This window comes from Malaclemys terrapin, chromosome 1 (assembly GCF_027887155.1).
Source record: "Malaclemys terrapin pileata isolate rMalTer1 chromosome 1, rMalTer1.hap1, whole genome shotgun sequence".
Classification (NCBI taxonomy): Eukaryota; Metazoa; Chordata; order Testudines; family Emydidae; genus Malaclemys; species Malaclemys terrapin.
The window spans coordinates 26151264-26176218 of NC_071505.1; the positions used below are offsets into that span (position 1 = coordinate 26151264).

The 24955-nt window shown below is 43.7% G+C and overlaps 1 protein-coding gene across 5 annotated transcripts in view; it reads left to right on the forward strand.

Annotated features, from left to right (window-relative positions):
• LHFPL3 (LHFPL tetraspan subfamily member 3) overlaps nt 1-24955 on the forward strand; it is a 448740-nt gene that overhangs the window by 320842 nt on the left and 102943 nt on the right. Inside the window, exon 3 of one of the 5 annotated variants that reach the window (XM_054017991.1) lies at nt 15500-16024. The exons of the other annotated variants lie outside the window; for them this stretch is intronic. Within the exon in view, the coding sequence (XP_053873966.1) occupies nt 15500-16002 (503 nt within the window). The 3' untranslated portion in view covers nt 16003-16024. Of the gene's footprint in view, nt 1-15499; nt 16025-24955 lie in introns of those variants that run through there. 5 annotated transcript variants of the gene reach the window in all.

The following is a 24955-nucleotide window of genomic DNA, read 5'->3' on the forward strand; positions in this document are numbered from 1 at the left end:
CATTAAACTCAGTAGTGTTTCCCCCATGCTTAGCTGCATGTGGAGGAGAGGGAGCTCATCTTAGATGCTAAGAGATCCATATTTATCCCTACTTAGACTGGCTGATTGATCATATTCACCTTAGAAAGTGCACTCTGCCCCTGGACAATTTGTTCCCTGTTTCAGTTGAAGATTAACAAAGTAAAATTAACCTTCATACTATCTCAGGTGATAATTTTCAGCTATCAATTCAACTGGCATAGCACATCTGCTACAGGATAAACTTCTGCAGATGGGTGCTCACCATTAAAATAATTAAATCTCAGCTGCAAATTACAATTGGGACCTACCTGAGATTACAGGGGTTCACAACTTCCTACATTTCTTCACCCTGTTTTCTGGGTTCAGCAGAAGAAGTCTACAATAAGTAGAGCCCTGAAAATCTGCAGATATCCGTGGACCATCTTTGTGTATCGTGGATGGATGAGGATCCAAATTTTATATCTAGAGCACTGAAAATCTGTGACTATTCACAGACCATGCCTGCAAATTGCGGATTGGATGCGGATACAAATTTTGTATCTGCGCAGGGCTCTAACAATAAGTTTACCTCGCTTGGTCAAACTTGATTGGCCACTATCCATCCCTCTAGAGGTCACGGATTCTTCTATGTGGTTTGATCATCCAGAGAAAGCATGAATGTTAAATAATCTTAGTAGACATTAGATCAAGGATTATGTAGAATAAAGGTAAATTTGTCCCTAAAGTTAAAGATGTCTGTATCAGAACAGACTTGAGGCACACTGGTAGCAACAGTCGGGGGAATCTTACACTGCAAGTGACCATGCTATAACTCTTCTATGGATAAATAGAGGACTACAGTCTCTACTGCTGTCAACCCAACACCTTTCAAAAGCACATAAAGTAATTTCCTTTTAAAAGAGAAATAAAAATTCTTTTAGTTTCTTGAGTGGAAAGCTCATTCTCAGCGCTATCATCATCTCAGAGAAATGGTATAAAAATATCAATTCCAGGAAGTTCAGCATTCTGGCATCGCAACGTTCCTTTTGTTACAGTTGAAGAAAAATTGGCATAAAAGCAAGGGCTGTTAGTGTTAGTTCAAGCAGGCTTATGATGTAAAGCTATGGACAAGTTCTACCATACAGCTCTGCAAATGCGCCTACTACAGTCTGCAAAGCTTTTTACATTCTAATCTTTCCCCAACCCACTCTGACAGGCAGACTCTGATGCTGAATTGTTTGGTAGTTTTTTTTTACCTGAATGAATGTCTGGGTTGGTATAAGTAAAGCCCTCTAGACTCATTTTATTTGTGAAACAAAATGCAAAACGCCTGCCTTTTTAATAGAAACCCACCACTCCACCTAGCCTTTAGAATATTTCTTTTCTTTAGGAATTGTGTTCTACTCACAAAACATAAACTGTGTGTACCTGACTCTAATCTATCACTGCTTTTACACCAATGTAACTTTTTTAATTTCAGTGACGTTAATTCCTATATTGGTGAAGTGAGATCAGAATCAAGCCCAATAACCTTTGCTTTAATTAACACTTGAACAGATTCCTTTTTCTGTTAATGTAAAAAGCTAATTCTGCTCAGATTGTACAATTGAATAAACTTACAATTCTTACACCAGACAGTTATCTAACTATCTAAGTCAAAAGCTACTAAAAAGTAGAGTAGAGTCACTGTTCTAATCCTTCTGTGAAAGAGACAACTTCAATTCCTGCTGCTGGTCCCCCTCTTCTTGGGTTAGCAGGGACTTGGCCCTGACCAGAAAGAAGACTCATAGATTATCAGGGGTGGAAGAGACTTCAAGAGGTCATGTAGTCCAACCCCCAGACAGATTTTTGCCCCAGATCCCTAAACGGCCCCCTTAAGGATTGAACTCACAACTGTGGGTTAAGTAGGCCAGTGCTCAAACCACTGAGCTATCCCTCCTCCTGGAATATATGGTTTCTCTGTGTATGTGCCTCTTTGACTTTCTGCAGCGCCCCTCTGTCTGATCTGCTCCCTTTAGAGTTTCATCCAACCCTCTGCCACCAAAAGAAAGATATTGCAAGGTGGGGAGTCAATGGCAGAGAGTAAGAGAGAAGGGATAAGCAGGATCCTCCGTAGAAGGACACTGAAAGAGATACCGAGAATGGAAGCATATGTTTGTATTTAATCTTAAAATGCATCTCTATTGTTCAGTGCTGAAATAGTAGTAAACATCAGCGGAGCAAAGATGAGCACTATGTACTGTTGCTATTTTGCTCACCAGCCAAGAAGGAGCACAAGCGCAGTTTGGAATCTTACTTGTACTTTTGAATAGCTAGTTTTCATACAGTGGAAGCATGGCCTTGTGGTCAGACCAGAGGATGGGGAGTCAGGCGACCTGGATTCTATTCCCAGTTCTGCCACCTTCTTGTATGACCTTGGACTGGGCACTTAACTGCTTGGTGTCTCAGTTTTCCTATCCCTAAAATGGAGATACTAATGGGAGTGGACGACAGGGTAGGGATCACTCAACGATTACCTGTTCTGTACATTCCCTCTGACACACTTGGAATTGGCCGCTGTTGGAAGATTGGATACTGGGCTTGATGGACCCATTTTAGCTGTTTTTATGATACATGCCTGTTTTAGGCACGTGTGAGGATTGTTTCATTAACATTAACATTTTTAATACTTTGAAATCCTTGGCTGGAAGGTGTGATAAAAGCACATATTAAAAACAACGACCATCATGTAATCCTGTGGACAGACTTGAAAGAAATTGCTGTCTGCATAATGCAAGGAACGATGGGTAACTGTGAGACTTTGATCCTATAACACATGTAGTCCAAAGCAGGGATCAAAAGGCTGTTGTACCTGCACCAGTGGATATTGCTAGGTATCCACTTCTGCACTGAGCAGTATGCGTCTCAAGACCTCATGTACCCCTTCTGTCTTGTAACTAGGGATAGTGAAAAGGGGGCAGGACATGTGGGGAGAATGACAGAGTCTGGGGAGACATCCTCACTCTGATGAGCTGCTTCACTGCATATTCCGGTCTAGCCTGCTGCTGGGCAGGAATCACTTGGCAGTGCATAGCAGGTCTCCCATTAATGCAGGATTGGGTTCCTCTGCACACAGTTCTGCTTGTCACTTTTTACTTATGCAAGCAACATTCCCCGCCTGGGCACTGTGTAGGACCAAACCCTATCTCTTGCCCGTTGAAGAGAAAAGTACAGCCTACAGTGTTAAATTGTTGCCATGAGAAACTTTAGCCTGTGTGGTGGCACTGTTGTTGGCAGAGCTGAGTGAATACTGCAAAATGAGGGTTCACAAGCATTTGTTCAAATAAAACCCATGAATTCACACTGGTATTGAAAATCATCTTTGTTTTCTGTGAACGTTCATGGGAGTGATGTTCTCATTCTGAGATCTTTGAAACTTTTATAAAGAGTCAACAAAGAGAGAAATCAGACGTTCAAGTCAGGAAGCAGAAACACCACCATGTGAATGAAGGAACCGACTGCACATCACAAATAGAAGCTAACACAAGATAGAGTCAATGTGAATAGCATGTGCAGAACCAATGGGCTGGGTTGCAAATAACAAACAAATGTGCCAAACTCAAGTCCTGTTAGCAGATAATTCACAAAGAGAAGAAAGGACAAAATTTCCACTGAGTTCATTCAGATGTGATTTCTGCTATCAGTCAAAGAACGAGAGAGGTCAATTGGTAGGGCAGATAAGTAGTTTTCTCTCTAAGTGGCAGCCATTTCTGCCTCTAGATCAGTGATTCCCAAACTTTAACCACCTGTGAACCCCTTTCACTAAAGTGTCAAGTCTCGCAAACCCGCTCCTAAAAAAGAATATTTCCAGGGATTTTTCTCCTTTACCTGAGTATAAATTATAAAAGCAGTAATCTTGGAAATAAAACATTTGTTTTTATGACATGCTTATTACACACTATTATTAATTACTATTTATCATTACAGTATTTTTATTACATTTATGAAAAGGGCAACACTCTTCCAAGATCTCACTTTCATAGCTTGTATCACTTTGAATAAGCCTGTTATAAGACAAGGCTCCTATGTTTCATCAAGGAGTATCAGATGTGAAACAGCATGAAGGGATTTAAGAAGCCAACTCAGAGTTCCTCCTACACAAGCATTCAGGTCTTGAGCAGTCCAGGCAAACAACGCACATTACAACAAAGCTTAAACTTGTTCTTCATCATAATTTTAAAAGCAAGATTAGCTGCCTATTTAATTTTAAAAACAGCAAAAAATATCCACCTCCCTTTCCATTTCTTATAAGGAGTCTTGAAGTTTAAATTTCCTCAGTGTGATAGATATGCTTGCTTTGATCTGCTTAGCTCTTGGAAGTCTAGGGGCTCCGGGCTGCTGGTCCCGTGCTGCCCGGGGTCCCTAAGGACAGCTCTGTCCACCATTAGGGAATTTTTTCCTGAGAACCCCCTGTAACATTTCGTGAACCCCCAGGGGTTCACGAACCATAGTTTGGGAACCACTGCTCTAGATAAATCAGAATTGGTGCCTGAAATGAACAGTTGTGCCTTCATTTCCAAGGTGCTGTGCATATCATTTTGTCCTGAGCCAGGAAAATCTTCATCATCTTCAGTATATAGGTCTCAGTTATTAGCAGAGGGTCACAATCGAGGAGATGTATCACCAGCTTTACAGTACTGTGATGGGGTGTACAAAGCCCTTGCTGGAGAAAAACAGGTTGAGGATCAGCTCTGGGCACAGATGGTCCTGCCCTGCCACACCTGCAAAGCCTGCACCAAGCCTGAGCCAGATCTCCAAAAGGGAAGCTGAGCAGCTCAGAGGGAGGCAGACAGTGGAAGGGAGCAGACCTGTGCTCTGAGCTCTAAGGAAGAAGTCCTGCAGGACCCCTTGTTGCCAGAGGCCTGGCAATAGTGACCCGACCAAGTCTGCAAAGGAGTGACTGGTGTTTGTTTATGAAGGTCAGAAACTTTATTTCGTGTTCTTCAGTTAGATAAAGGGGGCTCTGGTAGGAAGGGACCCAGGGAGGCAGCTGCTTAGCACCCCAAAGTGCAGAATTTAGCTGCCCACCACTGAGCCCTGGATTGGAGCCTCATGTAGAGGATGGGCCAGGGCTCCACCAGCAACTCATTAAAGAGGGAACAGATTTAGGAGTCTATCTGTTGATGGGAAACTCGCATCTAGACCCCAAGACCCTGACCTAAGGAGAAAGTCCTTGTAGGCATCTGAAGACTGCCCTATTATTGGAGTTTTGTGTGCCCCTTAAGGGGAAGGCTGGAACATAGGATGCAGCCAGAAGCTGAGTTGCAAAAAAAGGTAAGGCCACTCCAGGGCGGAGCTCTAGTGAGAAAGGAGGATGTCCAGGAGGAAGACAATATGCCCCACCCCTGCCTGGCCACAATGTGGCACTGGCGGTGAGCATTCCCCATTACAGGTACATTCCAAATAAAACACAGACCGGTCAATTTAAAGATGTTTGAAACCTTTGATAGTTATGATGCTTCAGTGGCAAATGGATAGGCATTGTGCACTAATAGAATTCCATCAGACTTTATTTACCTAGTAGCATGTTTTAAGAGGTGGGGAAAGCACTTCAAGACATATTTTCAGCCTCTAACAAAAAAAATAGTGTACATTGGGTTGCAGTCAAGCATTGCTAGTGCCTGGAAGTACTTGTCTTCATCTGACCCATTATCATTTCAATCTAGTGTAAGAGGTTGCAGAGGGATTTCTTAAATCTGGTAAATAACAAATGCAGGGATTCAGTTTGCTGAGTGAATTAAAATAAGCATATTGGATTATAACTATTTATAGTTTTTACACACATCGCTGTAGTGTCTGGGCAAGAGGGAATACTCAGTCATAGCAAACTCCATCACATCCTAGCTGATGGCCAATAGCAGAGCTCCTCGTTGTGACAAAGCTTTCAGCCATGCAGTTAAAATGGTGGCGGCTGAGAGATGGCAGGGTCTGCGTAGACACATGAACCGGATTGCTGCATTCACTAATCAAGAGCTTGATATGGCTATACAGAAATTGCAGCCTAACAAGGTTCCTGGACCAAATTATATCCACAATGACAACAAGATGGAAAGTAATTGCCACTAGCTCCATTGCTGGAAGTAAGTGATCAAAGCATTCATATCTTGGCTGAGATTCCCTTCAATCCTTTGGAAGTCATTTCCAGCATCGGCAATACAGATGTTATCAGTATATGCATGCCTCTTGGCCTGCATTTCAGTCAGCCAAAGTATCCCCTCTGATCATACCAGACAACATGGCAAAAGGAGAGGCCGTCACCCAGACAGCCAGGCCTAAATACACTCAGAGTCTTTGAATATAAGGGCAAGGACCTGAAATTGACCTGGACTGTGATAGGTAGCCAACACAGAATGAAGTGCACTGGGATGATGAGCTCACAAAAGTTGCTTAGAAGGAGGCATTTGGTAAGTGAAAATGACAGAAGGTGTTTCTGACCACCTTCAGTGAAAGAGCGACGGTCATAATTTCAGGTAGTTCAAAAAAAATTGATAGCATCTCAACTCATAGTCTTCATGGCCTAGTGACTTTATGTCCAGGAGATGTTGAATAGGAAAGGTGGTTGGATTGCTCATCCCAGACCATATGCAATGAGGGCCACTCGTCACCATTCTCCAGGAACTTTCCTGAAGGACCAAGCAGAGCCAGTTTAAAGTTTAGTACCTTCCAGGTCCCATAGATAGGTGAAGAGCAGCTCATCATCCATGGTCCTGAAGACCACTGGGAGACCCTGAAGACTAGCATGGTTGTTGGACCACTATTTATTGCAATGATGGGATTAACCAACCATGTTATCTCCACTTTTGAAATATGACCGAAAGGGATCCAAACTTTGTGGGCATCAGATATTGCTGGAGTCTTCCTGCTATCACCTTTTTAGTGACATTAATCAAAAGAAAGCTTTGACACCAGACAGCTCCTATTGAGATTACTCAAGAGTGTTGGTTTCTTGAGCACAGGCTGGACTATTGTATACTGCAGGACTGCTTTTTCTTAGGAAGGCACTGACAATCTCTGAAAGTAATCAACCCCTATCTTTCATCACTCCTTCAACAGCCAAGCAGGAAATGGTTCCATTTTGCATATGCTTTCGTGGACTTTGTTGCCTTCCCTCTTACTTGCCTTGAGCAGCACTTCCTGTGGGAGTGCATCTTCCTTTCCACTCTGGCCCAGCTTTCATAGGACCAGAGAGGCTGCTACAAATTTGCTTGAACTTTTCTGTGAAGACAAAGGAGAGATACTCCAAGCATCTGATAGTTGTGAGAGAGAGTGCAGAAAGCCCAGGTTAATATTCGGGCTTGTCTAATCCACTCTGTGGTGGTTTGATTTCTCTGATGCACTAACAATGCACAATAATTGGTCCATGTAGACCATGCTGATGCGCTTTAATGCAATGCTGTTTGAAACAGTTTGAAACCTAACTAGAGAACTGTTAATGCGCACCAACGGTGTCTATATGGACCAATTAATGAGCAACAGGTTAGTGCACTTTAAAAATCACACTCCCTAGAGCACATTGCCCCATCATATACACAAGATCTTAGTCAATTTATTGAAACAAGCTTAGAATTTAGAGATTTGCTAGTCCTGTTAGAATTGTTTTTGAACTGTACTTATGAACTTGAAAAATTAGAGAATTGGTCTGAAATCAACAAGATGAGATTCAATAAAGATAAATGCAAAGAAATACACTTAAAAAGGAAAAATCAAATGCACAACTACAAAATGTAGAATAACTGGCTAGGTGGTGGTAGTTATATTTCTGGAGCCAGCAGAGAAGGGAGATCGACACACAGAAGCAGAGGGAGTTGATGGAAACAGCTGTCTGCTGTACTGGCTTTATTGTTCTGGCTGCAAAACTGAAACTAACACACAAATGAGGCTTTGCACTGGGGAGTGTAGAGAGTATAGAGCCCCCTGAACATTTAAAGGGACAGGACATCACATTCCTCTACCCTACTTTAAAAAAATTTCCAACAGGGTGGATTTGATTTAAATCAAATTAATTTTGGCCATTTTGGGTGTTGACTATGACCAAAAACACACAACCTTCTAGAGGTCCAGTAAAATCCACATGAATACAGGTCCAAGGAGTCTGAGACCAAGACCAAGGGTGGTGTTGAGCTGAGCCAGGATCATGCTGAATTTGTTGACATGTAGTACAGCACTTCGCCTTCCTCTCAATGTCTTTGTTGATCTCCCGTGACCAGACATTACGCCAGGCTATGGCCTTCATTCTTACAATGTCCAAAATGACCTTTGTGAAGAACTCCCAAAACCTGATATTGAAGCACTTTCAGAATGATCACTTGCATTCCCCATAACATTCAACCATGATTCACAGATAATTCACATTGATGTGACACAAATTGTGTAAAATTAGGATTCTTTTGATCCAATACTGTACCCTGTAGTACCATCCCCATCACAAGAGAAAGCACATCATCCTTAGTGGTTTCTTTGTTGATGTCTGTGCTAGTCATGGGTAACCTACCCATCAAATTGAGATAGAACACTTCATCTGAAGTTTCTTTGGGTTGACGAGAACATGGGCATGGCAGGCGCAACAGCCCATCAGCATTGCCATGCTCAGTCTCTTTACAGAATTGAATAGTATAGGAATGAGCTGAAAGTAGCAGTGCCCATTGTTGCATACATGTAACAACTAATGATCGAATTCCATGTTCCAGTCCAAAAATTGAAAGTAATGATTGATGATCCGTCAACAAGGTAAAAAGTCTACCATACAGATAGGTATGGAACTTCCAAATTCTGAAGATAATGCTGAGAGCTTCTCGCTCTATTTGTGCATAGTTCTTTGCAGGAGTAGTGAGTGTTCGGGATGCAAAGGCAGTTGGTTTTTCCATGCTATTAGGAAAAACATGGGAAAGAACTGCTCCCAATCCATATTGTGGTGCATCACAAGCCAATTTCAATGGTAGCAAAGCATCAAAATGCATTAGAACTTCAGCTGAAGTCAACAGTCTCTTTGCTTCTTTAAATACACACTCACACTCTTAAGGCTTTTCCATTTTTTCTTCACTTATAACAATTCATTTAAAGTGCCATTACTATCACCAGATTAGGCAGAAATTTACCATAGTAGCTAAGCAGTCCTAAGAATGAATGTAACTGTGACACGTTCTCTAGCGATGGCGCTTGAAAAACTGCCTTTTCTTTATCTGGAAGTTTTCTTAAGCCTGTGGCATCAATTATAGGTCCAAGATATTCAACTGAAGATTTGAAAAACTCACATTTGTCCTAGTGTACTGTCAGTCTGTGATCTTCCAAACGTTGCAATACAGCATCAAATTTTGAAGATGAGCCTCTTGATCCTTTCTTGTAACAAGGATGTCATCCAAATAGACTTGAACTATGCTCAGTCCCTTCAGAATCTCATCCATGGCTTTCTGGAAACAGAGCAGGTGCCAATGTGATATCGAAATGCAACCTCTTGTAACAAAAGAAGCATTTTTTGTGTGTTGACTATGAGATATTTGCAAGAGGCCACAACAATCTCCATTTGTAGGTATGCATTGAGCAAATCCAATTTACTGAAACACTGTCCACCACTAACAGTAGCAAACAGATCTTCAATGTAAGATAGTAGATACTGATCTGCACATAAAACTGGATTCAGTATCACTTTGAAATCTCCACAGATTCTCACTGAACCATCTTTCTTAATCATTGGTATGATGGGTGTAGCCTTCTCACTGTATGAAACCATTGACAAGACTCTGATGTTCATGAAAGGGTCCAAATCAGCTTCCAGCAGAGGCTTCAAAACATAAGGCACAACTCTGGGGTTGCAATATTTTGGCTGACTCTCAGACTTAACAATGAGCTTCACTGATACATTGGTCTTCTGTCTAAGCTCTTTTTCAAAAACTTACAAGTGTCTGTCCTGTATTTCTTGAACATTTTGAGGTGCTTTCAGGATCAATTTAATGTTGGTCCAGTTCACATTCAGCTTCTCAAGATCTGCCAGATAATGGTGGATACTTTCCTTCAATCACATACAAGTATAAAACAACATATTGTCCATCTAGTTGAACTTTCAGCTGGCATATCCCTTTGGGACTAACTATTCTCTGGTATAAGTCTTCAAAACCATGGAGGTTTCTTCCAGGGGAACTTTAACAAAGTCTGTTTATAGGTAGATGCAAAAATCAGTGAAACAGCAGCTCCTGGTATCAAGTTCCATTCTTGCAGGAACTCCTTCATCTCTGACTCCAGCTTCTGATAACATATGTTGTCTTAGGTCTTGGTCAGTGTCACTAGAACTCTTGTCTTAATTCTCGACTTCAATCCTTTCTTAGGTTCAGTCTTCATAGGTGTCTTCTTGAATGTACAGTTACTTTATGTTGCTGGTCATTGAACTGTGCAACAGGTCACAGTGATGTGTCCTTTCTCCTCGCACTTCGTGCAAATAACTTGACAAGCCCAGCAATCCTTTTAAAAGTGTGTTGTTTGTGCACAATGGCCACACAGAAATTCCTTGTGTTCCCATGGTCTTCTCTCTCACCAATTCAGGAGATTAACTTCTCTGTTCACACTAAATACCAGAAAATCCTTCTCTTCAGTGTCCATTGCAACAGCCACTTCAACAACCTTCTTGAATGTAAGTGTTGATACAGTCAATTACTTCTTCCAGACCTGGTCATTGTGTAACCCTGAGCCTAACTTGGCCACACAGGGAATCACTTAATGTTTGTCCAAACTGAAAATGCTCTGACAACTTCATTAAAGCAGCAACCAACTGTGCTACTGACTCTGATGTCACTGATGGAACCAATATTGTTCTGCTATCATTGAGGGGATGGGAGAAAAATGTCCCTGCATTGCTGCAATAATTGCAGCATACATGGCAGTTCCAGGCACAGTGGGAGACAGTATGCATATGCATTCGGACCCATCACTATCAGCAGGGCTTAAGCTTTTTTGCCGTCCCAAGCGGCGAAAAAAAAAAAAGAAAAAGAAAAATCCGATTGAGCTGCCACCGAAGTGCCCCCGAAGAGGAAGAGAGGGACTGAAGGACCCGCTGCCAAATTGCCGCCGAAGACCCGGACGTGCTGCCCCAATAACGGATGGAGTGCTGCCCCTTTCTATTGGCAGCCCCAGGCACCTGCTTCCTTCGCTGGTGCCTGGAGCTGGCCCTGACTGTCAGCAAGGTTGAAATTTGTTGTCCATCTGGAATAGTGTTGCAGGTTACAAATTGCTCAAAATGTTCAAAGTACACCACCCATGATTTGCAGTTTTCACCCAAGTCCTCAACATTGCCTACAAAAGGTGCCATTTTTCTGCCTTCCTGTTGGACTTCATGCCTCCTAGATAGGGTGACCAGATGTCTCGATTTTATAGGGACAGTCCCGATATTTGGGGCTTTTTCTTAGATAGGCTCCTATTACCTCCCACCTCCTGTCCTGATTTTTCACACTTGCTTTCTGGTCACCCTACTCCTAGATGCTTTTTCCACAGAGAAATTCTTTTTTCTCCCCACTGTGCAGCATCTGCATCTTATTGCCCTCTGCTGGCTGCACACTTACACACTCCTTTGGTTGCACTTGAGGTCCCGCTGTTGGCTACAGGTCCTCAGTGCAGGCTAAACTGTTTCCCTCTCTGCCTGCTTTCACATGAACTGCAAAGATAGCTGCTTACTTCCCCATCACTTCTTTATTTGAACTATTCCATCAGTAAATGCAGAACTCTTATCCTTTGTTCCATCTTTGACTACTTCCCCCTCTTTAGCTGGCCGGTCCATGCTGTCCCAGGAGTGTGTAACCCTGTGCTTCTAGCTGAACTTAACCTCTTTTTATAGTATTATCTTAACCCTTATAGTATTATCTGGTTACTTCTTTTTCTTCTTGTTCAGGCAATGGGAACACTGGATACTCATGGGATAGCCCATCCTTGTCACCAAATGTTATATTTCTGGAGCTAGCAGAGAAGGAGATAGGTACACAGAAAGAGCTGATGGAAACTCAGCTGTCTGCTGTGGTGGCTTTATTGCTCTGGATGAAAAACTGAAACTAACATAAAAGTGATACTTTGCACTGGGAGGGGAGGCAGAGTACAGAGCCCACTGAACATTTAAAGGGCAGGACATCCCAATAGTGCTGCTGAAAAGGATCAGGGGGTTATAGTGGATCACAGATTGAATGAGTCAACAATGTAATGCAGTTGCGAAGAAGGTTAATATCATTCTGGGATCTGTTAACAGAATGGTCATATGGAGGACATGAGAGATGATTGTGCAACTCTACTCGGCACTAGCGAGGCCTCAGCTGGAGAACTGTGTCCAATTCTGGGCACCACACTTTAGGAAAGATGTGGACAAATGGGAGAGAATCCTGCGGAGAGCAACAAAACTGAAAACCTGACCCATGAGGAAAAATGAAAAAAACTGGGCATGTTTAGTGTTGAGAAATGAAAACTATAGGGGGTCCTTAAAAAAGTCTTCAATATGTTAAAGTCTGTTAGAAAGAGGATGGTGATCAATTGTTCTCCATGTCCACTGAAGGTAAGACAAGAAGTATTGGACTTAATCTGCAGCTAGGGTATTAGGAAAAGCTTTCTAATTATAAGGGCAGTTAAAGTCTAGAATAGGCTACCAAGGGAGGCTTTGGAATCGCCAGCATTGGAGATTTTAAAGAACAGGTTAGACAAACAGGTGTCAGGGATGATCTAGGTATACTTGGTCATGCTTCAGTTCAGGCGACTGCACTAGATGACCTCTTGAGGTCCCATCCAGCCCAACATTTCTATTATTCTGTGATATTATTCCTTATAAAGAGACAGAGCAAAATGGGCTAGATTCAGTGTTGCCCTGCACTTTGTGTGGGCATTTACACCTGTGCAAAGTGAGTATAAAGCACTATCAGATCAGAACAATACCATTTTACATCTATTTGGTGTTGGTGGAAATGGCTACACAAGGGGTAAATCAATAGTGCTTAAAAAACTAATCAGACTTTCTTTCAAGTTACTACACTGAGAATCTTTCCAATATTTAGTCTTTGTATTAAAAGGCATGTTCACTGTGGTTAATATGCTGTTGAATCTATGGAAGATTTGAAGTGGGAATGAAACTGGGTCATGCCTCTGCAAAATCTAAATAAGGTATAATTAACATGCCCATCAACTATCAAAGATGTGATAATAGTTTGCAAACTGTTCATTAATTATGTACAATAACAGTAACAGGTACAATGCCGTCTCCACAGCTGAAAGCAAGGAATGCTTCGCATGCAAACCTGCAGTATCTTTATGTTGTCAGAATTAACCATTTCTTTTTTAAATGAGTAAAATGTAAATGAGGGTTAGAAACAATGGGCTAGATTCTTTAAGGAGTCAGTAATTACTGACTCCCAATCCCTTTTTTGTTTAATTTTGTGAATTATGAAACAGGGTTTTAAATTATGAAAAGTGTTTCATCAGTCATTTGGGAGCTGGCAAAACAGAATAGCAATGAGCTCCTTTCAATAGAAACACCAGCCTGGCTGCTGAAAATGTATGAGACTGAGTGCCCAATCTGGTATTCACCACACACTCCAAACTGCTATTCTCTGCGGTAGGGGCTTTGGATGTGTAAGGAATGTAGAATAAGGCCCTGACTTTGAACTGGCAGAAGGGATCCTGAAGCCATTGTTCTTCCTCTCAGAGAACTTGATCCTGCATTACTAGAGTCAATGGGAGTTTTGCCATTGACTTTCATGAGAGTGGGATCAGGATCAGAGTATGGTTCTACTCTAAGGGCGTGTCTACATGGGGACACTCAGGGTACGTCTACACTACCCGCCAGATTGGTGGGTAGCAATCGATCTATCGTGGATCGATTTATCGCGTGTAGTGTAGACGTGATGACTCGATCCCTGATCGCTCTCCTGTCGACTGCTGAACTCTAGCTCGGCGAGAGGCAGAAGCATAGTCGATGGGGGAGCTGCAGCCGTTGATCCTGCGCCGCGAGGACGCGAAGTAAGTGATTCTAAGGCCTGGTCTACACTACGGGTTTAGGTCGACTTTAGCAGCGTTAAACCGAATTAAGCCTGGACACGTCCACACAACGAGGCCCTTTCTTTCGAATTAAAGGGCCCTTTAAACCGGTTTCTTTACACCACCTCCGACGAGGGGATTAGCGATAAAACCGGCCTTTGCGGGTCGGAATTGGGGTAGTGTGGACGGAATTCGATGTTATTGGCCTCCGGGAGCTATCCCACAGTGCTTCATTGTGACCGCTCTGGACAGCGCTCTCAACTCAGATGCACTGACCAGGTAGACAGGAAAAGACCCGCGAAGGTTTGAATTTCATTTCCTGTTTGCCCAGCGTGGAGAGCACAGGTGACCACGCAGAGCTCATCAGCACAGGTAACCGTCATGGAGTCCTCCCAGGATCGCAAAAGAGCTCCAGCATGGACCGAACGGGAGGTACGAGATCTGCTCGTCATATGGGGAGATGAAGCAGTGATAGCTGAACTCCGTAGCAGTAAAAGAAATGGAAAAGTATTAGAAAAGATCTCCAAGGCCATGAAGGACCGAGGCCATAACAGGGACACACAGCAGTGCCGCGTGAAAATTAAGGAGCTAAGGCAAGCCTACCACAAAGCCAGAGAAGCAAACGGAAGGTCCGGGGCAGAGCCGCAAACTTGCCGCTACTACGCGGAGCTGCATGCGATCCTAGGGGGTGCAGCCACCACTACCCCAACCGTGTGCTATGACTCTCTCACTGGAGAAACACACAGGGAAGACGGTTCGGGGAACGAGGAAGATGACGATGGAGGTACTGTAGGTAGCTCACAGCAGCAAGGAAGCGGAGAAACCGGTTTCCCCAACAGCCAGGATATGTTTGTGACCCTGGACCTGGAACCAGTAACCCCAGAACTCACCCAAGACCCTCAGGGCACACAGGAGACCTCTGGTGAGTGTAACTTTGTAAATATTTGTAAACATTACAAAAAAAAAGCAAGCAAGTCTGTTAACGTGTATGGGGATGGAGCGGAAATCCTCCAGGGACATCTCCAGAAAGCTCTCCTGGTTGAAATGGGGTGATTTTATTAAGGGGGACATTCAGAGGCACCCGTTCCTGCTCTTCTGACCAGAAATGTTCCCCGCTGTTAACCACGCGGTGGGGGGGAGGGGTGAAGTGATCATCCCAGAGAATCGTGTGTGTGTGTGGGGGGGGGTGGTTTACTTGTGTTTGTGCCGCATGTTAACCGGGAAACCGCAGCCCCCTCCTTTTACATTGAAACCCCATTTTAAATGGACAACCCAATTCATCCTTGATATGGGAAATGCGCTGCTGTTTGCAACCTTTCCCGCATGTTAAGAAGGTTAAAAAAGCCAAAACACTGTGGCCTACGATGGCTGCCTGCAAGCCGAAATATGCGACCTTGTAATGAAAGAGTGTACCCATTGTTCCCTAAAATGTGTCTTTTTTAACCACCTCTCCCTTCTCCTCCACCAGCTGCAAATGTTTCTCCTTCGCAGAGGCTCGTGAACATTAGAAAGAGAAAACGTAAGACGAGGGACGAGATGTTCACGGAGCTGCAGATGTCCGCCCAGGCTGATAGAGCACAGCAGAATGCGTGGAGGCAGTCAATGACGGAGATGAGAAAAGCCCAATATGAACGAGAGGAGAGGTGGTGGGCTGAATCGCGGGAAGAACAGAGCAAGTGGCGGGCTGAAGACGATAGGTGGCGTCAGCTTGCAGACAGACGGCAAGAGGCAATGCTCCGTCTGCTGGAGCATCAAAGTGATATGCTCGAGCGTATGGTTGAGTTGCAGGAAAGGCAGCAGGAGCAGAGACCGCCGCTACAGCCCCTGTGTAACCAACAGCCCTCCTCCCCAAGTTCCATAGCCTCCTCACCCAGACGCCCAAGAACACGGTGGGGGGGCCTCCGTCCACCCAGTCACTCCACCCCAGATGATCGCCAAAGCATCAGAAGGCTGGCCTTCAATAAGAGTTAAAGTTTTAAAATGCAGTGTGTCCTTTTCCATCCCTCCTCCCCCACCCATCCCAGGCTACCTTGGCAATTATCCCCCTACCTCTGTAAGGAACTAATAAAGAATGCATGAATGTGAAAAAAACAATGACTTTATTGCCTCTGCAAGGGGGAGGGGAGGGTGGGGTGGGGTGGTTGGTTTACAGGGAAGTAGAGTGAACCGGGTCGGGGGGGGGGGGGGGTTGGAGGGTTCATCAAGGAGAAACAAACAGAAGTTTCACACAGTAGCCTGGCCAGTCACAAAACTCGTTTTCAAAGCTTCTCTGATGCGCACCGCGCCCTGCTGTGCTCCTCTAACCGCCCTGGTGTCTGGCTGCGCGTAATCAGCGGCCAGGCGAGTTGCCTCAACCTCCCACCCCGCCATAAAGGTCTGCCCCTTACTCTCACAGATATTGTGGAGCGCACAGCAAGCAGCAATAACAATAGGGATATTCTTTTCGCTGAGGTCTGAGCGAGTCAGTAAGCTGCGCCAGCGCGCTTTTAAACGTCCAAATGCACATTCCACCACCATTCGGCACTTGCTCAGCCTGTAGTTGAACAGGTCCTGACTCCTGTCCAGGCTGCCTGTGTACGGCTTCATGAGCCATGGCATTAAGGGGTAGGCTGGGTCCCCAAGGATCACGATAGGCATTTCAACATCCCCAATGGTCACTTTCTGGTCCGGGAAGAAAGTCCCTTCCTCCAGCTTTCGAAACAGAGCAGAGTTCCTGAAGACGCGAGCATCATGTACCTTTCCCGGCCATCCCACGTTGATGTTGGTGAAACGTCCCTTGTGATCCACCAGGGCTTGCAGCAGCATTGAAAAGTACCCCTTGCGGTTTACGTAGTCGGTGGCTTGGTGCTCCGGTGACAAGATAGGGATATGGGTTCCATCTATGGCCCCGCCACAGTTTGGGAATCCCATTTCAGCAAAACCATCCACTATTGACTGCACGTTGCCCAGAGTCACTACCCTTGCTATCACCAGGTCTTTCATTGCCCTGGCAAATTGGATCACAGCAGCCCCCACCGTAGATTTGCCCACTCCAAATTGATTCCCGACTGACCGGTAGCTGTCTGGCGTTGCAAGCTTCCACAGGGCTATCGCCACTCGCTTCTCAACTGTGAGGGCTGCTCTCATCTTGGTATTCTGGCGCTTCAGGGCAGGGGAAAGCAAGTCACAAAGTTCCATGAAAGTGGCCTTACGCATGCGAAAGTTTCGCAGCCACTGGGAATCGTCCCATACCTGCAGCACGATGCGATCCCACCAGTCTGTGATTGTTTCCCGGGCCCAGAATCGGCGTTCCACGGTATCAACCTGCCCCAGTGACACCATGATTTCCACATTGCTGGGGCCTGTGCCTTGTGAGAGGTCTATGGCCATGTCAATTTCCTCATCACTCTCGTCGCCGTGCTGCAATCGCCTCCTCGCCTGGTCCGGGTTTCGCCTTGGCATGTTCTGGCTCTGCATATACTCCAGGACAATGCGCGTGGTGTTCATAGTGCTCATAATTGCCGCGGTGATCTGAGCGGGCTCCATGATCCCAGTGCTAGCTATGGCGCCTGGTCAGAAAAAAGGCGCGAAAGTAGTATCTGATGGACCAGGAGAAGGAGGGCGGGAGGGAGGGAGGGAGGGAGGGAGGGCCGAGTGACGACATGGCGTACAGGTACAGGAACAGGGAGAAACACAAACAACTGTCACACAGAATGGTCCCCCCAAAGATTAAACTGGAAACCCTGGGCTTAGCAGGCCGTTGATTTCACGGAGGAAGGGGAAGCAAATGAACACAGAACAAATCTATTTTTTACATCTTAAGGTGGCAGCCGACGCTGCAGCATGAGTGACAGCCATACCAGTACGATGATGATGGGTACCAATCATAATATACCATCATCTGCCAAAAGGCAAGGGGCTGTGTAGCAATGCAGCCCCACGTCTGCCAGCCCCACGTCCGCCAGCACCCAGCATCGCCCTCGGCCTCTTCTGGGTGCTTAGCAGACAATATTGGGCAATTGGCAGAAAATAGTATATTATGACTGGTAACCGTCATCATCGAGACAGTAGCATGTCTGCCCAGGTGACCATGATTGACAGCCACTCCAGTACGACGACGACGGGTACCAGTCATAATATACCATCGCCTGGAAGGGGCTGGTGCAATGCAGCCCTACAGCTGCCAGCCCCACGGCTATCACTCATGCTACACCGTCTACCGCCAAAAGGCAGTTAGCAGCTGCTGCTGTGTAGCAATGCAGTCCCACGTCTGCCGGCACCCAGAGGACATATGGTGACGGTGAGCTCAGCTGTGCTGAGCGGGCTCCATGTTGTCTGCACAGGTAACCCAGGTAAAAAGGCGCGAATCTATTGTCTGCCGTTGCTGTGACGGGGGAGGGAGGGGCCTGACGACATGTACCCAGAACCGCCCGCGACACTGTTTTGCATCATCCGGGCATTGGGATCTCAACCCAGAATTCCAAGGGGCGGCGGAGACTGCGGGAACTGTGGGATAGCTGTGGGATAGCTACCCATAGTGCAATGCTCCGGAAGTCGACGCTAGCCTCGTACTGTGGACGCGGTCTGCCGACTAGAGCACCTAGAGCATTTTATTGTGTGGACATACACAATCGGCTGTATACAACCGATTTCAATAAAACCGGCTTCTATAAATTCGAACTAATTTCGTAGTGTAGACATACCCTAAGTCATTCTAAGATACGTCGACTTCAGCTACGCTATTCTCGTAGCTGAAGTTGCGTATCTTAGATCGATTTCCTCCCCCCGCCCCCCCATGGTAGACCAGGCCTCAGGAAAGTTGAGCTGAATTAACTAAAGGTGTCTTTGAAGGTGCATTAAAACCCTGAGTGGATGCTCTCATTCAGAAGTAAAGTGGCCTTAGTTCACTTTAGATCATTTTAATTAGTGTCCACATAGGGGTTTAAGTGCACTTTAAATTCATACCTTTAGTTAATTCAGTTTAACTTTCCTAAATGTCCCCATATAGATATATCCTTAGTGAGTACAGGCATTTAAGATTGGCACCATCTAGCTCAGTGGATCTGCTCCTTGAGCATTTTCAGAGTCAAAGCTGCTGACTTCAGTAGCATATACAAATTATTTCCAAGGTTTGTTTGGCAGTAAAAACTGGATATGTACTACAAATATATGTAGATATATTTACACACTTTCTGGCTCTCACAAATTTATAATGTTAAAGCCACATGCCTGTTTTTCTCAGTGTTTAGAAAGGATTTGTACAACAGTGTAATATTATTACACATTGTAATTACACAGCCTAATTACATGATTATGTGTCTTTACACTAATTACACAATTAAATGCCATTACAGAAATTGTGAATACATTTGAATCAATTAAAAGTTATTTTAAAAAAACACCTTGGGAATTGACACAACAAAAGTACATGAAAGTTATGTAGCAAAGCTACAAAATACATAGTACTGTGTCCCACTGTATCTTTTTTGTAGTGGTTCCCTCCTTAAGTTCTGTTACCTTATTTTATGTATTGTCTTTACCTTAGTTTTGTTGTATAAACATACACTACAATAGTAAGTACAGAGTTAAATATAGAAATTATGAGTAAACCTAAGAAGGAGTTAACTTGTGCTATATGTACTAGAATTACAGGACACAATTTCATAAGTGCTTTCAATGCGACTCTTGTGGGGTGAAACATAACAAGAGCAGGATGACTTTATGGTTTAAGGGGATTGGTAATGAAATATAGTAAGAGTATTTTACTGACTGGCTATTGATTGAAATATAGCCCAAGCCATTAATGACTGAAAGTTATCATGTGATAGCTATTCTGTGCTGAGTGACATGAGTTTGATTGTCCAAATCCAGTTTCCAGTGGACATAGGTCCACATCACAGATTGCTAATTAGTTCTAATTGTACTATCTTGTTGGCAGTCTCTGTAAAGAAACCAATGAGTGAATGGACATGAAAACCACACTCTAGCTCCTGGAGGATGATTGTGCCATCCTACTCACATCGAGTGGTACCTTTCTCCAGGATTAGCCCCACTGATTTCAATGGAACTACTTACTGAGTAAGATATTATTCAGTGTGAGTAAGAATAGCAGAATCAGGCCCTTTGAGCTGGTCTCTCCAGGTGAGCAATGAAGCCAATTGATGGGACACTGCCAAGAAGCTTGCACTGCTAATGAGTGCACTTTGCCTGTTCGTTGGAGACAAGGTGGTGGTGTTCAGGACTGTCAACTCAACACTTTCTGTAAGCACAGCAGGAACATGGAAAAGTTCTAAAACCCAGAAAGTTTTCAGTGTGAAAGGGAACTTGACTGACCCATTCAGTCCCCCTCCTTTTTAAGGGAATAGCCTTACTAACGTCAGTATAGAGAATGAGTGGAAACAACACCTTTATGATTTTAATCTACCTTTTCAATCCTCCTTACGACATTAATTTTTAAACAGTGATATTAACACATCCCCGGCAATTTTTGTATACATTGATTACAGTGCTGCAGCACAAGGGGTACACAAACAGCTCCTCTCCATTCACACTGCTAGCCCACATTGACACAGCAGGGATTTCGCTAAAGGGGAGTTTCCCCTGGGGATTCTCTCCAGAATTTTATGATTTCTTTTTGCACATGGAATTGGGAACGTTATTCGGCCTTGATAAGCAGACTTCCATCTGGAGTATAACCATTAGAAACTCAGCAAACATGTCTCAGGAGACATTATATCCTTTGCAAGAAGCTCCTTTTTTCCTGCAGGCATCAATAAAAGCTTCACTCAGGATAAAGATACTGAATACAGCTTCCCTGTTTTTGTTCAGTTTCATGTAATTTGTTCTGTTTACAGTTCATTTTGCAGTTACAGCCTCCATTTTATATGCCAGGGGTGGCCAAACTTACCGATCCTCCCTGCAGCATACGACAGTCTTTAGAAGTTCAAGAGCCAGGGTGCACCTGCCGGGGTCAGGGCTTGAGCCCCATGGGAGGTGCCTGCTGGGGCTCGGGGCTTCAGCCCCGCTCCTGTTGAAGCCTCGAGCCCCGGCAGTTGCACCCCATGGGGCTGAAGCCCCAAGATCCCCCTCCCCGCTGGGCAGAAGCCCCTAACCCACCACCACACTGTAAGGCAGAGGTCCAAATTTCCCCCACCCCCAGTCTGGTTGGTGGAGAAAAAGCGGGTCGGGGGGGGGACACTGTGAGCCGCACTTTAACAGTTAAAGAACTGCATGTGGCTCGCAAGCCACAGTTTGGTCACCTCTATCATATGGTTATTGTAAAGGGGGGCGGAACAGTTCCATTTACACTTCCCCCACACACTTAAAGGCAGAGCTGTTGCTTACCCAGTAGGGCAGGATTACTCTACTAAAGATGCTGCCTCTCCTACACTCCTCTACCTTCTCCAACTTATTTGTTTCTTATAATTCACTCACCATATTCATATACTGGAGAAGATGTTCCCAGATTTTGTTTGCACTGACAGACCCCATAAATCCGGGCATACATTGTAGCTCTTTCACTCACAGGGTGGATTCCCTTTTCCTGCCATTATGCAATAGTATTGAATAACGATGATGATGGGGTTCAAACGCTGGTTTCAGGCAGATCCTACTGATGAATGGACTGCTAATTAATAATGCTGCTTTCCTGGACTACACCTCCCAAATGCATTTGGCCTGTACAGGTAGTGGATTTAATTCTGTTCTCTCACCAGTTTGACTTCAGTGGAGTTATTCCTGATTTACACTGTAGTGAAATCAGAATCGGACTCCACGTCCCCTACTCAAACCTATTTAGTGATTTATTTATTTTCCTATACACCTGAGTTTTTCTTTTTTGAAATGGCATGGGCCACTCCCAGTAAAATCACTGGCTGGGCCTGAATCACCCCTACACTACTCTGGTTTTACCTTCTTATAATTCTGATTTCATTGGAGTTACACCAGATCAAAAGTGGAATAATGCACTGGTGAAACAGTTCCACATATTACAAAACTGTTAGCTCTTTCGAGTCTTCTGTGGCCACTTTACTTTTCTTTTATTGGAATTAAACTTTCCTGCAGAAAAATAAGGTCAAATTCTGCACTGGCCTCTATGTGAGCACACTGATTTCAAACATCAATGCACAGCTTATGCCTCACTCATCAGAAGAGGGCCAAGCAGATGCCAAGTTCCTTTTCCACTGAGCTGCAGTATTTTCCAGCTCCCAAGCGCCAATGAGAGCCTCCAGGGCATCTTCTGCTCCCAGCTGAGATAGGGAAGGGCTTGGACTCTCTGGGTAGTGTGAGTGGCTTAAAGAACCACTGTAGCAGTTGCTGGAATGGTTGCTGGCGGTTGTGCTGCTCCTTCGTGAACTGCAGCAAAGTCTGCTGCTGTCCTTAGATTGCAGCTGGGGCTTATTGCTGTTGTCTCTGCTGCTCCATCATTCATTCCAAGAGCATTTTGGTTAACCCTCATCCCATCCCCTTCTGCAAATGATATTAAACCCCTCCTGGCAACGCACACACAAAGGCTACCATCCAAATCTGTTCCTAACACAGTAAACACACACTGGATATGGTCCAAACTTACCCCTTTTCTTGAGATTTGCCTTTTACTGTTAACTCCTACAGTAATGCAACGTAACCTGAGCCTCAGCTTTCTCTTGAACTTGGCTCTTTTCAAGGTGTTTTGTTTTGTTTCGTTTGTTTCTCCCCATGCAGGATCCCACCGAATTCAAAAATATTGTCTGTTGGACAAAGGCAATGGGCATCGGCCACTGTAAATTATTAAGCATGTTTAGCAGGCTGGGAGTTTAGAGAAAGAGAAATACAGAGTAGTCATAAAACAAGCCAAGGACCACGGTTTGCTGGCTGCATCTGATCTGTTGACAAATAGACACAAACGTAGTGTTGTCTGAGATATAGTTCAAGTATGCATCAGATGCTTCGGAAATATTACAGTTAAAACGAAAATTATAATTCTGTAACAATGTAGCTACTTGCAGGCCCTTTTTAATAATTTGATGACATGATCCTGCACTTCTTCCACAAGCAAAGCTCTCATTGACTGCAGTGAGATTTTCTTGATTAAAGAGAGCAGAATCACTCCCTCAGTGTTTGTTTCTTCAAAGGGTAATCTGTTGAGTCATAAGTGCTAGAGGATGTGTTCCTCTATCCGCTCACATGTGGCAAGCCATGCAAACTTCTCCCTCGCTGCCCTGTTAATGTCTGTTGCAGTTTATTCATTTTGTCTATGAAATATTAATTCTGGCTATTTTCCAACTTTATATTAACCTTAAATTAACTTAATGAACTCACAGGCTGGTTTAATAAAGTTGTGCTACCAAGGAAAAGTCTTCAGGGCCCATTTCTCCATGGTCTGATACCTTAGAGTCATTTTCTCCTGTGCAAAGTGGATCTATGATCATACCAAGCCAGAGGCACGCTATTTTACACTCTCACTTTTAGAGATGTAAACATACACAAGGAACAAGCGGAATTTAGGCCAAATTATTCTGTGGTTTCTTAGAGCTACTCTCATATACACTGGAGTTATTGAGAGACGAATTTGGCCCTTTATTTCTTCAGCGCTATAAAACAGAAGTTACTGAGGCACAACTTTCGTGAACAGGTGAAACAAACAACTGAATAGTGGACTCTTGTTTTTAAATGTAGTGTGCCAAATTAATCCCTGGAATAACTCCAGTGATGTTGATGGAGTTACACCAAGGATGTATTTGACCTATTGGCCCAGGTTGATAAATCCCCGACTGACGATTAATATATCAGGTGATCTCCAAATGAATTTTAATTTTCCCACTTTTTGAATAATCTGTAAGTAGGTTAGGGATAGTTCTACCATACATTGACATCTTGAAAGCGATTTTCTAAAACTGAACTCTGATGTATGAGCTGCTAGGTGTTGTTTTGACAGGTTACCTGAAAACAAGATACAGTGTCACTCTACTGCATGTGATTTAATTTCTCAGTGTGTAACTTTTATAGAAATCTCAAAATGGCTGAATGCTTCGGAGCAAAGGTGGTACTTGAACAAGTAAATCATTAAAACACAAAGCACATGTTATATATCAGGTGGTCTAGCTGACACAGAAGAGGGACTGCTCCACTGACCTTTTTGCTTTTCACAGCATTTCACTATTCATGCTATACGAGTTTCAGTAAGCATGTCAGGAGCATATAGTGTACAGTAGCATCGGTTTTATACAAGGCTAAAAATGCAGAAGAAATGTAAAACGATAGGAAACATTTTATTCCCCACTGGGGTTCCTGCCAACCTTGATCTAACTATTCCTTACTGTTCCTTTTTTTTCAAATATTGTTTTAATTTTTCCAGGGGAAATTAAAAAACAACTTTTTTTTTCTCTTTTTCAATAGCCTTAATCCCGAGGCCAAGACATTTTGCTGGGTACATATAAAATAAAATCAAACTTTACTTTCTATAAGATTTAGGAAAACAAATTATTTATTTAAGATTCGGGGGAGTAGGGGAAAGACTTGCAACATTAGAACCAATCTGAATCTTATCAAATATGTGAGGTCAGAAATGTTTTCCTTCCAGGTAGAAAGATGATCTTAGATAGTGAAAACCAAAGACCGGTTTGAAATCAATTATCTTTCCTTTTTTTTTTTTTTTTTTTTTAGACAAAGGATTTACATTTAAATTTGACTTACAATATTTTGTTTTTCTTGTTTTTAATCCCTTCACAGTCAAAGCTACCCACTTTATACAAAAATATGCATAAAACTGTAGACCCTCAAGGTTATCTTTATGTGTATGTTCTATTGTACATAATCCTTTTTGTTTTTGTTTTCTAATCTAAAAGCATTTGGAAAATGCACAAAAGGTACACGTTCTGAACAAGGTTATCTTTATGTGTATGTTCTATTACTATTGTACATAATCCTTTTTGTTTTTGTTTTCTAATCTAAAAGCATTTGGAAA